General features: G+C 44.9%; 1 protein-coding gene across 2 annotated transcripts in view; it reads right to left on the bottom strand.

The window, feature by feature from the left end:
* PAMR1 (peptidase domain containing associated with muscle regeneration 1) overlaps positions 1-21,123 on the bottom strand; it is a 55,011-nt gene extending 33,888 nt beyond the window's left edge. The window contains exons 1-4 of one of the 2 annotated variants that reach the window (XM_041421156.1): positions 21,036-21,123; positions 11,896-12,072; positions 11,039-11,167; positions 5,304-5,418 (exon numbers count right to left, since the gene is read on the bottom strand). In XM_041421156.1, coding sequence (XP_041277090.1) covers positions 5,304-5,418; positions 11,039-11,167; positions 11,896-12,072; positions 21,036-21,108 — 494 coding nt within the window. In that variant the 5' untranslated portion in view covers positions 21,109-21,123. The remainder of the gene's footprint in view (positions 1-5,303; positions 5,419-11,038; positions 11,168-11,895; positions 12,073-21,035) is intronic. The other variant, XM_041421157.1, reaches the window with a different exon arrangement.
* Positions 21,124-21,420: the final 297 nt, after the last annotated feature.

Raw genomic sequence — 21,420 nt, 5'->3', positions numbered from 1 at the left:
TACTATTTATTTGGGCACTTAGGTATTTAGGGCCTACCCCCCTCAGTGAATCAACAAGTCCCTAACCACACAAAGACCACTCACTCATCTCAATTTTTTCATCGTGATGCCTAGAAGCTGGCTCAACTCTATACAGTTGCTCCATGAGAACATTCAAGTATCAGAACAGTGAAGTCTAAATTGAAGTCATACAGTCTATACACGTACCTGCATTAGGTCCCTAACCATAATATAATGTCAGAACATTCATCCAGGCTCAGGCACTGCAGGGGGCATATTTCTACTGTTGTTGCTTGCTAAAAAATGTTCTATTTGCCCTAAATAAAGTTCCAAGTACTGAAAGTTACAGTATAAAATAACAAGCTTCAAAAGCTGTTTACATTATGATGTTCAGAAGTCAGCAATTAGGGATACAAGGAAAGCTTGGGGATGTAACAGAAGCAGAAACAGCCACAGAAATGGAATCAAAATACTACAGCACGTTTTGCATTAGAAACAAAATGGTAGTAAATCCCCAATGTGTGGCACTTGCCCGTCTTTTGAGAGCAGAAATAAGGCACAGGAATTAGTGCAGAAGGGAAATACTTAAAGCCTTTTCCCACAATGTCTGTTGTTTCCTAGCTTCGATCCAGCCACTGTACAGGGCTTTTGTTCATTAACAGCCATGCTATATGCTGCCATTGGAATTCAGGTGGGCACAGAGCCAAAGCACCCCACCAGAATATGAACGAGAAACAGAAGGAGAAACACCAAGTGCCTCTGGAGAATGTGTAATGGTCACGGGGGGCTGGGCTCAGCCTTGGTACAGCAGGAAAATGAGAAGAAATGGGCCTGGGAGAGGCTGTGCTGCTAACTGTTCAGCAGGATATTTTATAAATGAAACACATTATGTACTCGATCTTCCTTAAGACTCCTAACACTGCAGATGTGTACTTAGGATTAGGCTTTATCTCCCACATTGCCTATTTCAGTGTGGGCCTAGTGGTTTGCAAAAACTGCATTTTCACACCAAAGAGGTGAGACAAATTTTGGATCTGCTCCTGGACTTCACAGTCTGAAGGGAAGAGAATTCTGGAGCCTGTTTCATACTATTCTTATCTTCAGACTCAGGCACCCATGTTAAGGAGGCCTCCATGTTCCTCCACCTTCCCTTGACAACTCACGAGCTGACTTAAGAGGCCTCTTCACTGAGTCACCTTTGTTCAGGTCATATGGCTGGTTCTTGAACATCACGAGTACACTATCTACAGAAAAATGACTGAGCAGTTGTAGGAGGCTGCACCAGTGGAGCAGAGCCCCTCATTTTTTTAAATCATCTGATGGAATGTAGAAGAAAAAACAAAACATCTGCTTTAAATATGCATTAGAGAGAAATAATTCAACTTTGCTTTGCATAAAATGCATGAGTTGAATTCTAGTTCTGTCAGGTCTGTCAGAGACATCCTCACACGTATCAGGTTATACACTACATTTTCAAAACATTCTTTCACTGGTGAAACATACCCCAGGGATCTACCCTTATGGAAGTTAGAGAGGAATAAAAATTAACCCATTCATCTTTGTCACACTTATCAGGCTACACTTTATCCTGACCCAATCCTAAAAATACCTTCTGGTTTTCTGAACTGGTACATTTCTGATTAAAATTAAGTATGTGTGCAAGTACAAAAGGAAAATTTCTGGAATGCCCACCATATACTGGGAGCAGTATTATTTATAGGTGTAAAGGTAATTTGTGTCTTGATGTGTGTCCCTGAACAAAGAATGTCAAGACATAGACACAGAGAATGAAAGAACCATACACAGAATACTGGTTTTAATTGTTTGCTTTCTCTGTTTTAAAAAATGATGAAAACAGAGTGGAAAATGTGAAAGGCATAGGGGTTCTGAGTTGCATTTTATTTCACTTGGCAAAGAAGCAGATACACTGTACTGATGACATGGGATCCTGTGATTAAGACTCAGAATTGGCAGGTCAGGAAACCTGCCAAAGCTTTTAAAAACCTCCTGGCTATGGCCCAGCTGACAGGATCCTTTACAGACCATGAGGTCTATTGCTGTTTAAGCCTCAGGTACACACAATTCAACAGACCTCAGTTTCCTCACCAGTGAAAACATAATTATATAATAATTATCTTGGATATTATAAAACTCAGCATGCTAACTTTGTGCCACAGGTCATCAGATAAAAAATGGAATGAGAAGTATTGCCTTGATTTCATCAGCGGCTGCAGTGGGCATCTATTGGCCAACCCCTCTGAGGAAAGCCTCTAGCCAAAGGACATATTTAAAACTGCATCTCTCCTGAGGCACTAAAGAAAAGAATTGAAAGTTGTGAGCTACTTCCACTGTGATATGACATCCTTGACATGACTCAGGCTGAGTCATGAGGGAGCCCATACAACACGACCCAAAAAAAAGCCCCAAGGCTGGGAAAAAAAGCAGAGAAAACAAACTACCACCACAACATGGACACTATTTATCAAAATAGCTCTACTGAGCCAACCCCTGAAGGACTGCATGGCACAGCTTAAAGCAAGGGAAGATTTATCTGTGCTCCTGGGAGTTTTACTCTTCCTGCCCTATGCAAGCAAAGACAACCACTTTGTTTGCCTTCTGTATTATGCTGTCCCTATCCCTGCCCTTGCAAGCCAGGGTGGCAGCAAACAGGATTTGTGCACAGAGAAAATGAAAAAAGGAGTTCTTTTGTTGGCAGTTGTGCTGATTCAGCACAGTGTTGGCTGTGCATTACAGCTCTAAGCAGTTACCACCCACAGAGGGGATCAGCACGTTTATATGAAAATACAGCGAAGGAAACGTGGATGGCAGTCCCAGGAGGCAGGCTCTGTTGGTTAGCTTAAATGAACCTGTCCTTCTGGGTAGGAGTAGCCTAAAGGTGAAGTTTTTAGGTTAAATGTACATGTTTTCCACAATATCTAACTGCTGAAGTACCTCAGTGGACAGCTCTGAGGTGCATCTTGAAGATGTCAAATGACTTAGACCACACTACAGGGTTACCTTCTTTGAGGACCTCCCGTTCCATCTTTGCCAAGATGGTTTCCTCTATGCCTCCTGCAGGACTTGCAGGGTGGCAGGGTTAAGTGTGGATATTCAGGAGAGCTCCTGATCTTTCACTGGGAGTGCTATGTCATCTGCTGAGATTTCTAGGCATTCAGACATTAGGCTCATCATCAGACCAGGCAAAGGGCTTTATTATTAGCCAGCTCAGATCAATTAGATGCTGAAAACAGAAGTTTGGTAGTTCAGGCTTCTCTCTTGGAGACCTTCATAGCCGAAATGTAACATCAAGGTGATACCTAGTATTATGTTTATTTGATTGCAGGAAGGATGGACATAGGGAGGAAGAGAAAGGCACTCTTGTGTTAAAGTTTTCCATCTTCTGTAACAGCAAAGTTGAACAGTGAACTGTGAATCATACCATGAACTGTATGGATCTCATGTGACACATCTTCCTAGTCTGTGTGTGGGTAGCCTTCAGGGTCTAGAGTGGAAGTGTGATTTCTCCAAAGAGTTAGTACACCTGTTAACTACAGCACTCCCCATTCTACTGCTTTGAAAACAGATCAGAGTCTCCTTCGTGCAGCCACAGCAAGTTCTGCTGTTCTTTGCCATAGTGTTCTTTGCTAAGATAACCTCTGGTCCCTTTCTTGCATCTTGTGCCTGATGCCATCTGGCTGTTAACACTTCACCCAGAGAGAGGTGCATTCAATAATTATATGCATGCACAGGATCCATTTTCACTCTCACACATCACATCCCCACTACAGCAAAGACAGGGTGACACCTGTAGGGCTTGAAGCACGTTTTAAGCCTCCCAACTGACAAAGCCCTTTTCAGAAATGTAGAAAAATATCATCTCCCTAAGCTTGTGCTGTGCAAATCATACACCTCACCAACAATATATCTTAAAAAGAAGGCAGGTACAGTCCATACTGACTGACACTGATGCAAAGTTGTTTCATGTGAACAGAAAACTCTTCCTCACAGCATTCTTCTTGTGTCTGCTACACAATGCTATCTAGGCAATAACAGGTCATAATTACACAATAGGCTTACATTTGCAGGTCTGAAAAAAGTGCATTAGTGTGGGAAAACCACAAGCTCTTCTTTTCAACCGATCTGTTGTTCTTCCTCCCATTAAGCGTCTCTTCAAACATATTTAAACTGTTTAAAAGTATTTTAACTGTTTATGTATCTAGCATAGTTCTTTTGCGTGGGCTCCAAAGTCGGTGAAATATTGAAGGGCTAAGCTATTCTTTTTATTATATTAGATAGTGTGTTTTGAATACCATCCCCTGCCATACTTCCTGCTGCATGTGTGAGTACCCTGCTGTGTACATTTGGAAACATTATTAATTACATCAGCAAGAGGGCTCTCCTGCACTAGGCAGGAACTGTGAGCTTGACTCATTAGGGGTAGGTTAACAGGTCTAAGCATACACAGCTCAGAAGAGCGATGACAGGACAATAGGACACAGTTTTAGGCTGTGTGAGGGGAAGTTTAGGCTAGACATTAGGAAAACATTAAACACTAAAGGAGTGATGGGGCATTGCAATGAGCTGCTCAGGGAGGTGGTGGAGTCACCATCCCTGAAGGTGTTTAAAAAAAGACTGGATGTAGCACTGAGTGCCATGATTTAGCTGATAAGGTAGTGTTAGGTCACAGGTTGGACTTGATCTTCTCAAAGGTCTTTTCCAACCTAGTTAATTCTGTGATTCTGTGACTTGCAGGAGAACCAACCACATCCTCCAGATGCAGGAATGGTGGGAGGAGTAACTGAGGCTGATAGAAAACAGGGTTGGTGAAAAGACTATTAAAAAAAAAAAAAAAAAACCTAAAGAGAGGGAAAATGAAGGCTAAATGCAAGGTAGGACTCATGGACAACTCTCTCCTTGCATGAGACATTATATTAAAACTTTCTTACATCTTTTCTTCAAAGAATGTCTTAGTTCAGCCTGGTACAGCTTAGTTCAGAAAATATTGGCTGCTTTGCTGTCAAGGTCTTGAAAACAACTCTAAAGAGACACGTGCCCAATGCCTGAGAAACTCTCTTCAGCATCCATCTGTCCTTAACGGGAATTTAAAGCACAGCACTGATCTGTCCAGAGCCTGTCCATCACAAGCTAGACCAGGGGAAAGAGCTGTGGTACCAAATGCAAAGTGCTTGCAATACCTTTACTGCCCCAGGGCTCACAGCTGCTGACCCTCTTTGACTCTTGGTTACCCACACAACCCCATGTCCACCTGAAATCAGTGCTGGCTAAAAGTCAGTAGGACCCACCTTAACTCGATGTTAAATCCAGCTTGAACATGGATAGTCCATTCACACCGTGCATTCAGTGGGTAACCCTCCAGCAAAATCTGACCTCTGGAAGCCCGAAGAACCTGCCCACACCCTGGGGAGAAAAAGAAGAAAAAAAATTGTGTGAAGGACCTTCAAGAGACATTTGAAGATAATATACGTAGAAATAACACCAGAAGGAGATGACAGGATGGCTTAGGAAGATACATACACTCTTTCTTACAAGGCAGTATATAAAATACTGGGACAGCCACAAAATGGTTGTAAAGAGTTATGACTATATTGGAGTATTGTCTAGGCTAAGAGTACCCCCGGGAAGATTGTAGTTGATTGCTTTTCCCTGGTTTGCAATGCAACTTCATGGAACCATTTCTTGCAGCTTTTGCCTCTCTGTTAATTAGCCCACCTACACACCTGGCTGATGCTCTAGCTCAGAACAGTTTTGATGGAGCCCATGCTGACATTTGCAACCACTGACCAAAAATCTGTTGCACGCAATGTCATGGTTGCTAGTCCTCCATACAGAGACTGGGATGAAAGAGCTGATATATCATAGAGGACAAGTTTATCCTCAGGATTCACTACATCATCCTTGCGTGTTAATGCCACCATGCCAATGAAGATATATAAACATCACAGCTCCTCTATCATCAGCGTGACACTGATGACTCAGTGTGACACATATAGAATATACAGCCCTTATCTCTTCTTTCAGGTTCATTCTTATTCTTCCTCTAGTCTTGTTCCACTCTGCCTCTGGCAGTTTTTCACCATACTATGGAATGTACTTCAGCACCAACAGGATACAATTAAGTACTCCAGTCATTTGTGCCCAATCTAAGAAAACCATCAGAGGACAATGAGCTGAACAAACAGCAGACAAGGTCACACCAGGGGAGCAATATCTTTTCATGACAATCCTGCAGCTGTCCCTAGGCATCTGTCCAGGGATAGTTGTCCTAATTCCTCATCTTGAATGCTGAACATTTTTAGCCCAGAGAGTTCTCTCACCTTCAGTAATCTCTCCATTTTCCCCAGCCATAAAATATGGCTAATTATATTTTCCTCTGTGGAAGATGCAAAGTTGTTTAGTGATTTTTGCAGAGCTTACTGTGATCTGCACATGCATGTCCTAGCCAAATACACAGTTAAATCACTATGTATCAGAAAGAGCTAATTTTTTGTTCCTACTTTCCTGACTACATCTTTCTGAGTGGAGTCTTGCACATGGCTACATCTCCTGGAAAGCCTTCTGTTGCTTTGCTGGAGTATGTGGCTATATCTGTAAGGCAAAAATTGCATTTCAGTGTAACAGCATCTCTCTAATCAGGAGAGTCTACACACCGCAGATGAGGATAAGCAAAAAGCTGAATGACCCAAAAGACCTCCACAGCAATTCTCTCACATCTTTTTACCTCTTCAGTCCGACAGAAAGCTCTCCTGCTTCCGTCTGTTTCCCTAGAGAAACCCTAAGCTTTTAGCCAGTAACCCAGGATGAATGTTTCCTACTGAAACAGAGGGTTTTAACACTTGCCTCCGGGCCCTTCCTTCCCGAGGGAGAAAGGGTGACAGTGACCTGATTTGGTGAAGGACCGAGCATCTGTGGTTCCCATTGATCATAGTGTCTGGAAATCAATCCTGCTGCATCTGGTCTATGGGGAAACATGAAGACTGCAGGTCAATTCCTCCTCTTTCTTCTTAAGAAAGTGTTGCTCAAATGAAATACCTTTTGTTCATTTACCCTCGGTTACCCTTAATTAAGCAGGACCCAAAGAAACAGAAATCCTGCTCAGAAGAGTTCCTCAAAAGTGTTTCATCCTCTTCTGTGGCTCGCTCAGTTCTCTCTGTAAAAGGCGAGGATTAATGAGTGTGCCCAGCAACCACATTAGGATTCAATGAGTACAGCAGGATCTGCTGTGGTGAAAATGATAATGCTCCTTCCCACAGCAAGAAACAGGCCCTTGTGCTGCCATTGGCTCCTGCCTCAAAAACAACCTGAGACAAAGCTGCTAGAAATCTTCAGAGGGTTTGACAGGGGGCTTGGACCACCTCAAAGAAAGTTTCCCTTTCGTCCTGAAGGGCTTTTGAGTTTTCGATGCCTTTAACAAAGGAAAGCCAAAGAACTGGTGCAAAGAGATACTTGTATGCACGGCATACTAAACACACTTCTCTGTTTGCTGTGGTACAGCCTGAACTCTCTGAACACTGGCGCCGAGGAAGTAGGTTTGGCCAGCAAAGCAGGTGGTCCAGAGACTAAAGAGGAGCTATTCAGTGACCCGCTCCAAAAGAACGTTCTCAGGTCTGCTCCCACCCTTCTCTGCATGAAGCACCTTTGCGATCACATCAAATCTGTGCTCTTTAATCTCCAGCGCTTCTAGAAGTTAGGCTGACTCCCCAGACCAACAGTTCAATCATATGATGATCAAAAGGAGTCTTTTCTCTTCCTATTCTAAATCTGCAGGAGACCTGGAAAGCCCTCAAAAATAATTTACATCATAAACACAAATGCTGGCAAATTCTGCCTCATTTACAAAAAAATAAACCACTTTGGCAGAGTATCAACATCCTTGTTCCGTTCCTGTTCCTGAAAAAAAGGCAGCTTTCAGGGCCACAGTAAGATTTCCTCCAAGGCTTGTTACTAACAGAGAATAAAAAATTCAGGAGACCTCTGAGTTGTAGCCCACAGAGACCCTTGGGTCTATGGAGGGAAAGGTCCTGAGATGACCTTTGGTAAGAACCCATTATCTTCTGTTTGAGTGCTGCACCTTAGATGTGACGCTCCTTCAAAGGTCAGGATGACTGAACAGAGGAGAAAGACAGGAGAAAGGTTTCTGCTATTCAGAAACAGACTGATACGAGAAGGCAGCTGTCACTTGTCACAACTTGTTGCTTCCTGTTGGTTGTTGGTCACCAGTATTATGCGAAACAGCAATGTTCCGAAGATTGTTTGTTTTGAAATGTTTTGAAACTTGTAGTTTCAAAAACTACAAGTGCTCTTGTCTGGCACAGGGTCCACATTTGGACAGCAGAGCTGAGAACAGCTGTTAGAAAACACCACTTTCTCCCCTGCTTTGATGGAGCATGTGCCTTGAAGTGACATTACAACTTGGGGCTGGCAAAAACTGTTGGAGCGCAGGGTACAGAGGAAAGGGTTCTGCAGGGCTGGTTTTCTACTGGTTTTAGAGCCTGATGTGGCTTTTGGGCCACGATGATTCAATCCAAGAGAAGTCCCATTAGGAAATATCCTAGCACCCAATTAAATCTAGTCAGCGTGCTTATTTCCTAATAGCACTCCTTTGGCCTACCCTGTATAATTTATCTTGTTACCAAATGATCTGGTATCCTTTGGTGGTTTTTCAGCCATACCCATGCTTCCAGCTATGCCAGCGGATACTATAAACCTGACAGCCCCATGGGCCATCCCGTGGTACTTCTCCCTTGCCATGGCCCTCTATCATCGCTACTTTTGCTGGCAGCTCCCACAAACCTCTCCCGGAGGCTCACGCTGAGCTGGCGAATGCACTCAGCCCCTGGAGCGCTGCCGGGGGCTAGGCCTCCCGGAGGTGCCCAGACCGTGCCTCACAGCTCCCCCGGCCGTGTACGGTATCAACAGGCACTGATCCTGCCCGCAGATCCTCCGCGTCCCCCGCGCTCCCCTCCTGCCGCCCATCCCGCGGGATGACCGGGGCCTCACGGCGCGGCTCCCGCGGGCCCCCGCCCGCCCCCTACCGCCCGTGGCGCTCGCTCGCCCTCCCGGCCGGCCCCGGCGCCGGGAGCCGCAGCACGGCGGCAGCGCCCGCCGGCCCCGCGAGAGGGAGACAGAGCCCGGCGCTCCCGCCGGGAGCTGCCGCCCGCCTGCCCGCGCCGCGCGAGAGGCCGCGCCGTGCCCCGGCAGCGCTGGCGTTGGCAGAGTGGGACAAGTAGGCAGGATTTACATCCCGTGTTACCGTGGTGGATCCTCTTTGTAATTCTGGGATTTCTTGGCCCTCTGCCGCTGGCGAGGCACCCAGGGCTGGCTGCAAAGTTTCAGCTGTGTATGCAGTACCAGAGAGAGATGGCTCCTCCTGTGCTCTCCCAGATGTGGTGGGTTAGCACATCCACGGCTCCAGCAGCCTGTGCCCCCAGGCATTCCAAGGCTACTTGCTGGCCACCCTCCAGACCCAAAGCCACATCGCTGGCAGGCGCGGTCCGGCACCCACCATGGTTATGGGCTGCTTTCCAAACATGCAGTTTTCCTCATGCCTGAGCCTACCATCAAGGCCAAAATCGAGACAGCCGCAAAAGGGAAACTCAGGATGTGCTGGCATCACAGCTATCCGGCGTCCCCTCTTTAAGAGTGGCAGAGACAACAGCACTGTCTAACCTCCCACCCCACCTCTCAAGTACCACAGAAACACATGAAAGAGAACGCAGCCTGTGTCACACTGCTTCCCTTAAAAGAGCAAGTAGTAAGAAAAATGTTATAAGACAAAGCTGTCAATTTCAGTACTGCAAAAATATCCAAATAGACCTCTGTGTGAAGGTGTATTCACTTCAATACAAGTGGGAAGAATAAACTGAAATATACTGTAGGCGACCAGGCAGATGGAGGAAAAATTAGATGAGTTACTGACTCTTTCTTGGCTCTTCTTTTAAAGAAAATTCCAGAGAAGCTCTAGCATGCACCTAGAGAAAATGGGACTTTAAAGTGTTCTCAGAAATCACACCGTAAATGGCAGGGGACTCAGTTGATCAACTTCCAAAGCCTCAAGGTTGAGTTATCTCTGTTGCTGAAACATCTTGATTCCCCACATTCTGCTATTTGAAGCAAGGATTTAATTTTATATGCTTTCACCACCTGAAAGGTCATGGGCAGTGTTGTGAATGCAAGTTAAATTGCTTTAAAATCAGTGACTAAGAGGATACAAGCCTAAGGTATGTAGCACAATGGACAGAACAGAGTAGGGAAAGCAGACTCTGCTTTTATCGCTTCCAGCAAAATATGAACAAAGAGACAGTCAATAAAAATTGAAAGAGAGCTTCACCTTCACTGGTGGAAAATTGGTGAAGGAAATACCTGTCTTAAACACTATACAGTTAGCTGATGGAATTAATTATTGAAAGACAGAATTGGGATTAACAACTTAGCAAAACCAAAAAGCAGGAGCTTTTGTACACTGTCAGGTACAAAACCTTTAGATATTGCTACCAGGACCTGAAACAACTCATTGTTGTGACATAATCAGAAGCTGCAAGTTAGTGTTTTCTAGAGGCACCTTGAAGTGTGCTGAAGATGTGTGGCAGGGGAAAGAAACACTGGGATATCCTTGAGGCTGGCAGGGGCTGAAGAGGGCAAGCTCTTTGATAAAGCTGTTGCCCTTGTAAATGTTTATGCTTATGCTCAGGGGCTATGATGACGTGCGTCCAAGAAATGCAGATTACAGAAGATTTTCCAGAGTCATGGTAGTTAAAGTTTTAAAATAAACCAAACCCAAACAGACATTTAGTAGGGTTCTAACCCACCATGACATGAGTTCCTCTCAGACAAGCAGTGGGAGAGGAGTTTTTTTCCTAATTGTAGATCTGCTTACTGCCTGGTTGTGTTTGCCTTCTCCTGCTTGTGCCGTTTGCAAGAGTTGCTGTGCAGGAATAGCTGGAAAGGCACAGCATGGCCCTGGCTCTGTCCCACCACTCCCTGTCCCTGACATCCCTCCCTGCCCATGCGGGACACTTACTCATGCAGTCCCCTCCGTACCAGCCAGCTCTGCACTCTGCACAGTAGATTCCCTTGATGTAGAAGTCGTCAAGTGTCCCTCCCCAGGAACCATTGCGACAGGACTTGCAGTTCTCAAAGATGGTGCAACCTAAAAAGAGATCCACTGTGTTAGACGAAAGCCAAGGTGGATTGTCCTGCAGGAAGAGGAGCAGCCTCTCTGTCTTTTCCACAGAAAATGCCAATGACGTTAATTACTGCAGAGCTGCTGACAGCTCTCCCGCTGGGAACCATACCCAACCTCCACACCCTAGGCAGCTCAGACTCTGAGATTTGGAACCAAACTCCCAGTCTGACTTGCCCAAACCTCTAAATCTCATTGCTCCAACTGAAATGCCGCTCTCAGGAGTCTGAATGTGTGTGCTGATGCCACTTGGGCCCAGCTTAAATGATTCTGGTGACTTCTAAACTGGTCCTAGATCCTCCTGCTCTCTCCTCCTATCGCCTTTCACCTTTCTTTTTCCTCCTTGCTTGTGGGACTTCCAAGTTGTCTCTCCTTTATTTGCTTTGGGGATGCAAATCAACCAAGAGTACCACTAAAACACTCCTGGTGTGAAGCCAGCTATAGTGTCACCATTTGGCAGCTTCCAAGCCTGCCCAAGACATCCTGACAACACTGCTAGTAGAAAGTGTTGGGTTTTTTGGCCAGTGATGCTACCTGCTTTGGAGGAACCTTGAGTGGCAGATGAAGTTCCTGAGGAAATGCAAAACAATCTCATGCCTCAGTGAGATGTGCTTTTTCACCACTGCCCTGCCCAGCATCTGCCATGATGCCTTGGCCAAAGACTTGGTGTGAACACAGCATAGCCACAAACACACCTGGGTGGATTAAACAGGAGTCACACTCGTTCTCCTCATTCCTGCAGCAGGGAATGGTGTAGCCCACTCTTTCTTTCTGTCCTGGGCAGATGCACTCGATTTGGTCGTATTCACAGCATTCCCGACACATGATATTCCACTCGGCTCCTGGGCAGTTTTCATTGATCACTGTGTACTCTGCAGAGAACGGAGAGGAGGACACACAGAAACAATCCATTATCTGATCAGGACTGGCAGGGTCTATTGTCCAGGGGTTTGTCATGAATCATGGATGGCATGAGGCTGGCCAAGGTCTTCAGCCCAGAAAAACTCAAACTATGTGGCAACATGTGCCTGAAATGTCAGTGTGGTTTGCATGTCTAAGGAACACGCAGGAGTTTTACAGTACCAGCCAGAGGAAGCAAACAGACCAGAGGGAAGGAATATATTTGCTTTTTCTGCAAGGCCTTCCCACTTCTGTGGTGAGAAAAATAGCTTTAAAAAAACAGAGGATGATATCACATGAGAAAGTTTCTTCAGACTGCAGGACTGATTTAAAGCACCGTCTATAGTATAGATTGTTTAAACTATGAAAGCATGTTCTGGTTGTATTTCTGCTTGTGAATTTTCTATTCTTGAAAACTAGGGGGCTCACCAGGAAAGGCCACTTTTAAAGTTGGATTTTAGCTGGTTTCACTCCCTATTTTCACCCAGAAGTACATGCTGTTACATTTCACTTCACTGCTGAAGGAGACAAGATTTTTGTTGTTTTTAAAGGTTTGTTTTGCCTGGCATTTCTAATATGGCAACATCTTTCTGTTATTTAGCATAACCTCATATGATATCTAAGCTATGCTGGAAGTACCCTTTTAAGAAACAACCTTAGACTGTGACTCAGGACTGCCACAATAAGTGCAGATCCTGCCTTTCCCCACCAGTGTGCTGTCTAAATTCTACAAAGAGAGATCCAAGGAGTGCACAGAGATGTCAGCATGCCTTCTAAGCAGCTGACAGCACTGATGACTGCTTTCATGGAGTTTGATAGTAAAAAGAGAGAGCAGACTAGAAAGATGAGACATGAAAGAAACTTAATGAGACTAGCTCTTTTTTCCCCTTCTATCCTCCTCTTTTTTCTTTCCCCCCCCCCCCTCTTTTTTTTTTTTTTTAATTGTGGTTAGGTAACAACCTTTTTCCTTGTGTATTAAACTCTGAGTAACAGGGCTGCCTTGTCATGAAACAAGCCCTGTATCTCTAAGGTGAAACACTCCCATCCATGCCTGTACCTGTCTCCCTTCTCACACAACTGTTTTTTTGTTTCATTGTCACTGATAACCTAATTACTGTGCCTGCTGGAGCACCCTACCACTGAGCCTTGCTGCTCTGTCTCACTTGACTCTCCATGACCTCATGGAGCCTGGTTGCTGGAAGCTTATCTTCTCCCCTAATGATTTTTACTGACTCCATAAAAAAGGACCACCAAACTGTTTCTTCTTTTTTTTTTTTCCCCTTTGGCTGGGAAATGAAATGCAGCCCTTTGTGCTCCTCAGAACCGAGCCTTTCCCTTGTGCCTGTTGTACTGATCAGGGAGAGTCCGCTGCTGCTCTAAGTTTAGGAATGAGGCTGCTGTTTATGCTGAAACCTTTTCATCCCCCCCTCTCTGCCCCTATAGTCATTCCAAAAAGAAAAAGCTGTTCCTTCCATCCAATAAGTTTCTGTATTTGTTCATTCCAGTAGTGGAATCTTGCACTGAAATAATCATATTGTTCAACAGTTACAGACTCTTTTGCCTGTAGGTCTTGACATGCTTTACAAAGTTCTTTTTCCAGATGGAAAAATGAAGCACAAGGGAGGTGAGGTGACTTTGCTCAAGGTCCCAGGGAAAAACAATGGTAGAGTTGGGAATTAAACTCATGACTTTTAATTTCCAGGATGGCAGTCAAGCATCCTGGCCAGGCTGGCGCTTCTTAACCTATGGCTATTATTCCCTTTTAATTAAGCCTTTTATCTGTGAATTGTATCTGATTCAGATTCCAGAGAAAATTAATTACACACCTCTAATTATCTCTGTAGAACTGACACTCAGTTTGATACATCTCACCATACAAGGCAGACAATAGCTGTGTCTCTGGTGTATGAGGTGGGGGTCTCACTCCTTCCTGAAGCAGTACTCTTTAAAGTCTGACTAATAAATAACTACCCAACACTCAGAGCTTTTGTAAAGCATCTTTCAAATTCTCATTTTCTTCTAACTCAAGATAGAAATCTAATTTATCTCAAGCTTGCTAAAGCCTATTAATAAAGTGGATATATTATTCAAGAGAATTTTTTGTCTGTAAAATGATCCAAATATTCACAGGCAAACTTACACTGGGATGACAAAGGAATGTCTCCATCCCTGCAGGAACTCAAATCCTGGCAAGATAAGGCTGTGAGTAGCACAACTTTCAAGTTAGCACTGAGAGATGGGCTGGACCATCTAGGTGGCATCCAGAGGTCCCTTTCAACCTAAATTACTCTATTCTTCCCTAAAATATTACACATGTATTTTTATGTAGGTAGAGAGTGTGAATGTGTGCATATGTGTATTTATTTTCATATGTAGAGCTTGTGTACACAACAGAGCCAAAAAGCAGAGGCCACGCTTATTCTTGATGGATCAGATGTGTGTATTTGTAGAATAAGTTGACCTTGAGGTAATATTTAGTGTTAAGAAGGGAGCGGCAGATCTTGGCCCTTAATAAAATGTAAAAATAGACTTGCTGCCATCTAAAAATGCTGTTTGCTCACTTCTTTTGTCTCAACTTAGACAAAGAAAATAAACTGTCTTTTAACTTACTAACAATTTAATTCCCTTTCAGGTTCTTGGTTTCTGCAGTTTGGGCAATTTATATAGCCTTGACAAGGAAATATGTGGATTTGAGATTTTTTAAGTGGCTCTTCTAGGATTTTCTTCACAGGAAATCATGGAATCTACTCTTTTGAAGTTCTGTAGAAGCTATTCTTTAAAGAAATATGATTGAAGAGTTTATGCATCCCTTTAATAATAGCAGGATCCTTTTTGTTTTATCTCTGGGTACTGAAAAAAAGGCAAATAAAACCGTTGCCTCACAAGTTTAAAAGGGATATGCAGAGAGTCACTTATGTGTGTAAGCAATGTTTGTTTGTCTGGCTGAGCTCAGCCTGTGCTCCATGGAGGCAGAGGCATAACCCTGCTCTCCCTTGTGTTTTTGGGGATGGGCAACCACTGGCAGCTCCCACACATACACTTGGCCATTATTACCCAAAACAGAAGAGAATGAGGCAGAGAAAAGTGGGAGAAGATTTATTGACTGAGTAAAATGCTGAAAGCAAGGCCTTGGCCAGCTGTGGCAGAGATAATTGTGGGGTGTTTTGTGAGCTTTACTTTGATAATCTTCCAAAGCAGGCAGTCTGGCTTGCAGGCAGTGACTGTGTCTTTGATTTTGGGACAAGCCGGAAGAAGCTGCTTGACAACCCATGCAAAATATTTAACTGCAAAGAACAAACAAGACTCTGGACAGGCAAATAAACAATGGATTAATTTATGAGATTTTAATGATGGAAGAAAAGCCCATTAAATCCAGTCATAAACATCTCACATGGAAGCAGCTCAAGACCATGGAAACCACGTAAAAAATGCCTCTGTTGGGAAAGCACGCAAGCATCCAGGGCGTGTGCTGGAGGGAAGACCTGCTTGGCTCAGGAGCCTGGCACAGCCCAACACAACACTTCACCTGGTGCTTTGGGTCCAGCCTGAGCAGGCCTGTGAGGTGGGAGATCAACATTTTTGAGTTCAGATGGGAGCACATTCATGCTTGCTACCTACATCTGCACCTAGCAAGACCTCTTCATCCCTACAGCATGTCAGATCCTAGAAGCTGTCAGTTATTGTATTCACAGGGACCTCCGTGGCAGGTAGGAATGATGCATCTGACTCCATGTTCTCAGAAGGCTAATTTATTACTTTATAATACTATATTATATTAAAGAATACTATACTATACTATAATATACTAAAGAATACAGAAAAGATACTTACTCAATGCTAAAAATAATAATAATAATGAAGACTCTTGACTCTTTCCAGAATCCCAACACAGCTTGGCCCTGATTGGCCAAAGAGTCCAAACAACTCACACTGGTGACCAATCAAACAATCACCTGTGGGTAAACAATCTCCAAACACATTCCACACAGGAGAAGCAAATGAGATAAGAATTGTTTTCCTTTTCTTTGAGGCTTCTCAGCTTCCCAGGAGAAAAATCTGGCCAAAGGGATTTTTTTAGGGAATGTGAATGCCAGTGATGGATTTTGGAGGACACCAACTGGAGGCAATGCTCCCAATGTTCTCTTCGTTGGCAGTGTCAGTCCAACAGCAATTCACCTCAGTGATGCTGCTGCCTCCCCTCATGCCCAGGGCTGAGATCAGACTTAAAGCTTTGGTGATTCAGGAACAGATTCACATTGTTGCCTCAGGGGTGGGTCAGGCCACATCATGGTGAAGTGTCAGCTTCAGCTGACTGATCTTTTGCCATAGTGAATTTGTATATCATAGATACCTCACTATGGTATGGAAAGGGATTTCTGCTCCGAAGATCTGAGAGCTGGGAAAACTGTGTAGCTAAGAACTAAGGTGAATTGAAGCAAGCCCAATTATACCAATTATCTTTTGTGTCTTCCACTTCTTTGGAAGAATGAGGATTTTTTTTTAGAGTACAGTCACTTTGAGCTGATATAAGCCTGTGCTGCTGCTGAGATGGGACATTTTTCTCCCTCCTCTCTCTGATTCCCATTCCCAGCCCTGTATTTGTGCTGACAGTAGCTGCTATGTTGAGGGATCAGACAACTGATTGAGCAAAAAACCAATTTGCCATGTCTGTCCTTGGAGAGAACTTCCTATGCTACAAGTCCATTCTGTTATCCTGCAAAAGTTCTCCTTCCATGCCTCAGTTTATCCATCAGTACACTGGTAAGCACTACTTAAGCTCGAAGAAATATTATTTCAAATTGCTTTGAAAAGTGCCATTTGCAGTAACAGTGCAATGTAAGTAATACCAGATACAAACAGATAGATACATTTCTAGAATTTGAGACCATAGAGGATGACTTTTTGAAGTGATTATTTAACCAGTTCGTGTTCCACAGATGAGAACATGCCCCTTTGTATTTGATTTCATCTTTATTTTTCAACATACTGCTCAACAACAGCTACTGTCTTGAAGAAACAAGCAGTTGAATTTGAAGGAGCAATTTCTTAAGGCTGTTAGTAGGGAATGTTTGGCCATGTAATAATTCTGAAAGGATTCTTTAACTTCTCATTAAAGAAAAGACAGCTTCAACAGAGATGAAACCTAGTAGCAGCTTACACTTTCTTTAGGTCCATCTCATTTTTCTGCTCTTTCTTACTTGGCTCTACTGCCATTGCACAGATATGCAAGCTGAGCCTCACCCCACAGCCATCAGGTGTGTGGACACTGACAACAGGAAATGCTCTGAGTGCAACACTGGCTGAAACTGTGGCTCCATTGTGATGAATAGTAAAATTCTCCATTTGATTTCAGTAAGGCCAAGAGGAAGACACCTTGGAAGGGAAGAGGGATGTTCCCTTTAAGAGACTTTTACTGGGGTTCTTGGAAAATTATGTATCTCAAACGCTTAATAATAAAGGAAAGCGCAAGTCTTTATTGTTAACCTTTTTGCCTCCGATAAACTACAGTGCAAATTATGTCTGTTTGTCTCTTTGATGTGTTAAGAGGATGAAAGGGATAATGCTGTCTCTAAAACCACTTGCTTCTCTCTAGAAATTATGTACTTATTGCTCTTTTCAGCAGCTGGACTAATTAAAAGAGGAGCTGAAATACATCCCTGTTTTAGTTTTACTCAGTGTGCTTACTTTATGGTCACAGACCTTTGCTGAATAATTAGACTGCTGCTTCTAGAGAGGCAGTTAGCATCCTTTTCTGCCTGTAGTGTGTGCTTTCACACAGTGGCAAGTGAGGAGAGGCAAAAAGAAAGGATCTCTATTGTAAAAAAGAATCAAAGACAGTGGAAGAACCCAGGAGGAAATCTACAATACTAAGTGGAATCTGCCAATTTAATAAATGCAAACTAATTTGTCTTTTTAAAATACCCTTCTCCTTTAGTTTCTTCTGAGTATTTATGACCTGGCATTTGTGTTCTTATTGGCACTGTGGCCTTGTGGCTTCATTTGAGGAAAGCTGTGGCAGGAAGACATAGCCAGGTTAAGACTCTTCAGAGGTTGCCACATCACCCTTCAGGCTTCAATTCTTTCTGGGACAGAGGATCTTATTCTGGGCAGAAAAGTTATACTAGTATGATCAGGAAGAGAATTTGTCTTCTCTGTGCTGCAAGACAAGGAACAGGAACAGGTAATGAATGTAGAACTTTTGAGTAAGTGACAGCATTGATGATGTTAGACTTCTGCAATAGGAGAGAATGTTTGAAAATCTGCAGAGAAGAAGCAGCTGCAGTATTGAAATGAATTCATGACCACATAACATCAGAATGTGCTTGTGTCCTAAAGGTAGAGCAGTGGTGCTGGACCTGTCTTGAGGACTTGCCTCTGGTAAGGGTGTGAGACCTGCAACATGTTGACAACTTAACTTGCAGTTAATGTTGCCCAGAAACAGTCCACACACACTGCAGCAACCCTCCTCAAATTTTAATCCTTACAGCTCCTGTGGAGTGTGTAGTCCAGCCCTAACCAAGGACTGAAGATGCTCTCAGTCTGCCAGGCCTCTGTCCCTGCTGGTGGCTGGCCTTCCTGCCCTGTGGCCTTCCTTCCAGTCTGCCCCTCACCATGTCCCTGTTCTTGCAGGACAGAGAGGGACATCCACATGCCCAAGGGAGGTCCTGCTGCTGACAACTGCATCATCCTGTAGTGGTCAGGGGTCCTTCAGGGATTGTGGAGAGAAAAATCCTGGGCACTGGCAGGCTTGCAGGGACTCCTGGGAGCTACTTGAAGAGACCTCAGGATCAAAAGTGAGTAACCCCAGCATTCTTTCCAAAATAAAAAGCAAGTTTCTTTGCCTTTGTCCATGCTAGGAACCTAAACATGTGAACTGAAGTAACCCATTTGCTAAGATTGAATGCATCTGGATGTGTCTGAGTGCATCTGGCCTTCACTTCTCTAGACAGAGGCTGGGGGGGAGGGGAAGAGAGGTTGGGAAGGGTTTAGATAGGCAGAAACACACAAAAACACACATATATTTTTAAGGAAACATGAGTCACTTGCACTCCAAGTTTATTCCAAAAAATAAATTCCCAGACCGCCCTAACTCCTGCCCCCAGCTCTCGAGGCAGGCCCTGTGCAACTGGGTGTGATAAATATGGATAAAAATTGGATACATCTGTGGGGAGGAGACAAAACGCTATTTTCCAACCTGCCCTGACATGTTAAGGCCACTGCACTTCTGAGTCACTCCCCTGTCTCTGAGAGCCCCTCCTGCTGTGGCCTCCTCCTGGCCCCCTCATGCTGCCAGCTGCATGCCAAGCAAGTGCCAGCAGCTGCTCCACCACCACCAGCAGCAGGGCAGGGGAGGCATGGCCAGGAAGGGCCAGGGGACAGCTGACATCCATGTGTCCCACAGGCTCTTCTCACACTGCTCCTGGTGTGCGAGGAGTGGGTGTTGGGGGAGCCAGCACCCTCCCTCCAAAGCTCACAGCCCCACAGCCCCTGTGTCCCACAGGCCATTGTTCTCCTTCCTCCTGCCTCCCGTTGTCCCTGCTGCCAAGGGGATCTGTGCTAGATTGCTCTGCAGATCAGATCCTTGCCACGAGAGAGACGTGCTGCCCCTGCAGCAGGAGGGGCTTATGCCCACCCAGCTGCCTGACAGCCACAGCCTGTGCCCAGGGATGCTCTGCCGCTGGCAGGGCTAGTTCTGTGCCACTCCAGCACATGGCACATCCATGGAGCCACCTTGCCTGGCCAGTGTGCAAGGTGTCACATGTCTGAGGGACGGGCCACTGTAGGGACAGGTCCGTGCATGTGGCACCGAGGTGGGGAGAAGCTCTCTGTGCTTGTGACCCAGGGGGAGCTTTGGCAGGAGACCAGCCTCCCAGGATGGCTGCAGGTGCTGGTGGCCAGCCTGCTGGGCAGATGACCCTGTCATCACCTGTTCCCTGTGTCCTGAGGGCTTGGCAGGGAAGGGCACTGCACAGGCAGACTCTCTGCTGCAGCCCCTGCTGTGGGGACCTCTGAAGCACCATCCTTGACACCAGCTCTTTACAGTCTTTGAGATCTGAGTGCCTGCAGATCTGACAGCTCCCCTGGTAAGAGGAGTCGGCAGTACTGAAATATGCAGCAGCTTCAAGGGTGGGTGACTTGAGGGCACCTCACCTCCCAGTCCTTAGGGCTGCAGCTCCCAACAAAGCAGCCCATGATGCTGACAGCTGGCTGCTGCAAGCAGGTCTGGACGCCTCCAGGTGTAAACAGCCCAGGTTCGTGGCCATAACTACAGCAAATTTGCACTCAACAGTAAATGCTTTTTGCTCAACCATATCAAGATAATACTTGCTGGTTCAGCAGAAACTGGGATGGGGCTTGAGTATAAAAAAAGATTGTTCTGCTTTAACAAGGCTTTCCCTTCGAGAGAATAATATTGGAAGAGCTAAATCCCAGATTGGAAACAATGTGTGGGTTTTGTTTTCTTTTTTTCCTTCACTTTTTTCTCCCTTGCCTTCATTCTTGGTGTTGGGGCTGGAGAGGAAAATCTCTGTCTTGCCAAACTAAACAAATTACGCTTTACAATTCAGAGACTTAAATGCCTCTTTTTATCATCATTTCCGTAGCACTGAGTGTTGAGAAAATAAAAGGAGTAATAAGCAAAGTGATTGCATACCTTTTTCTTAATGGCCATTGGCAAACAAATTCAGCCAGTTGTTTCTCTTTAAGGCTATTAAGTTTGCCTGAAAATCATTCCTGGGTAAACCTACACACACACACACACTCCATGCTGACAAGAAAAAAAGTACATAAAGCAGAGCCCCTTCGTTCTCTTATTGCTGTCCCTGCAGATCTCTCTGCTTCCCATGACAGCGCATGAGATCAAACCCCTCTGACCACACTGAAGGAAGGGGGCTCATTCGACCATGCCGGGAACACACACGCTCTCTTACAGTACCTCTTGGCAAGCAGGAGATGAGCAGGAGCTGGAGAAGAGTGAGTCCTACAAGTGTCCAGGGTGCTCGCTCCATACTGCCCAGGCCAGTGCAGCGGTGTGACTGCTCGGGAAGGGAAAGCAGGCAAACAGCTTTTACTGGGACCTCACCAGCTCCAGGCTGCGAGGGATCTCGGGTTTCAGACCTCAGCACGCTCCCATCCTCACCAGAGGGGAACTACCTTCAAGAGACTTCTCAGGCGTCCAGAAGCACACGTCACCCCAAACCTCTCCAACTGCTGCCTTAACCCTTTCTGGACTCTGGCAACAGATCCTTTCTGTGATGGCTTTATTGGCTCAGTGCTCACAACAGAGATAGCAGCTTTCCTTATGTAAAGAAAGCTGTTTT

This window comes from Onychostruthus taczanowskii, unplaced genomic scaffold (assembly GCF_017590055.1).
Source record: "Onychostruthus taczanowskii isolate IOZ18803 unplaced genomic scaffold, ASM1759005v1 scaffold69, whole genome shotgun sequence".
Lineage (NCBI taxonomy): Eukaryota > Metazoa > Chordata > Aves > Passeriformes > Passeridae > Onychostruthus > Onychostruthus taczanowskii.
Note: the sequence above shows the minus strand (reverse complement) of the source record. Positions and strands in the feature narration are given on the sequence as shown.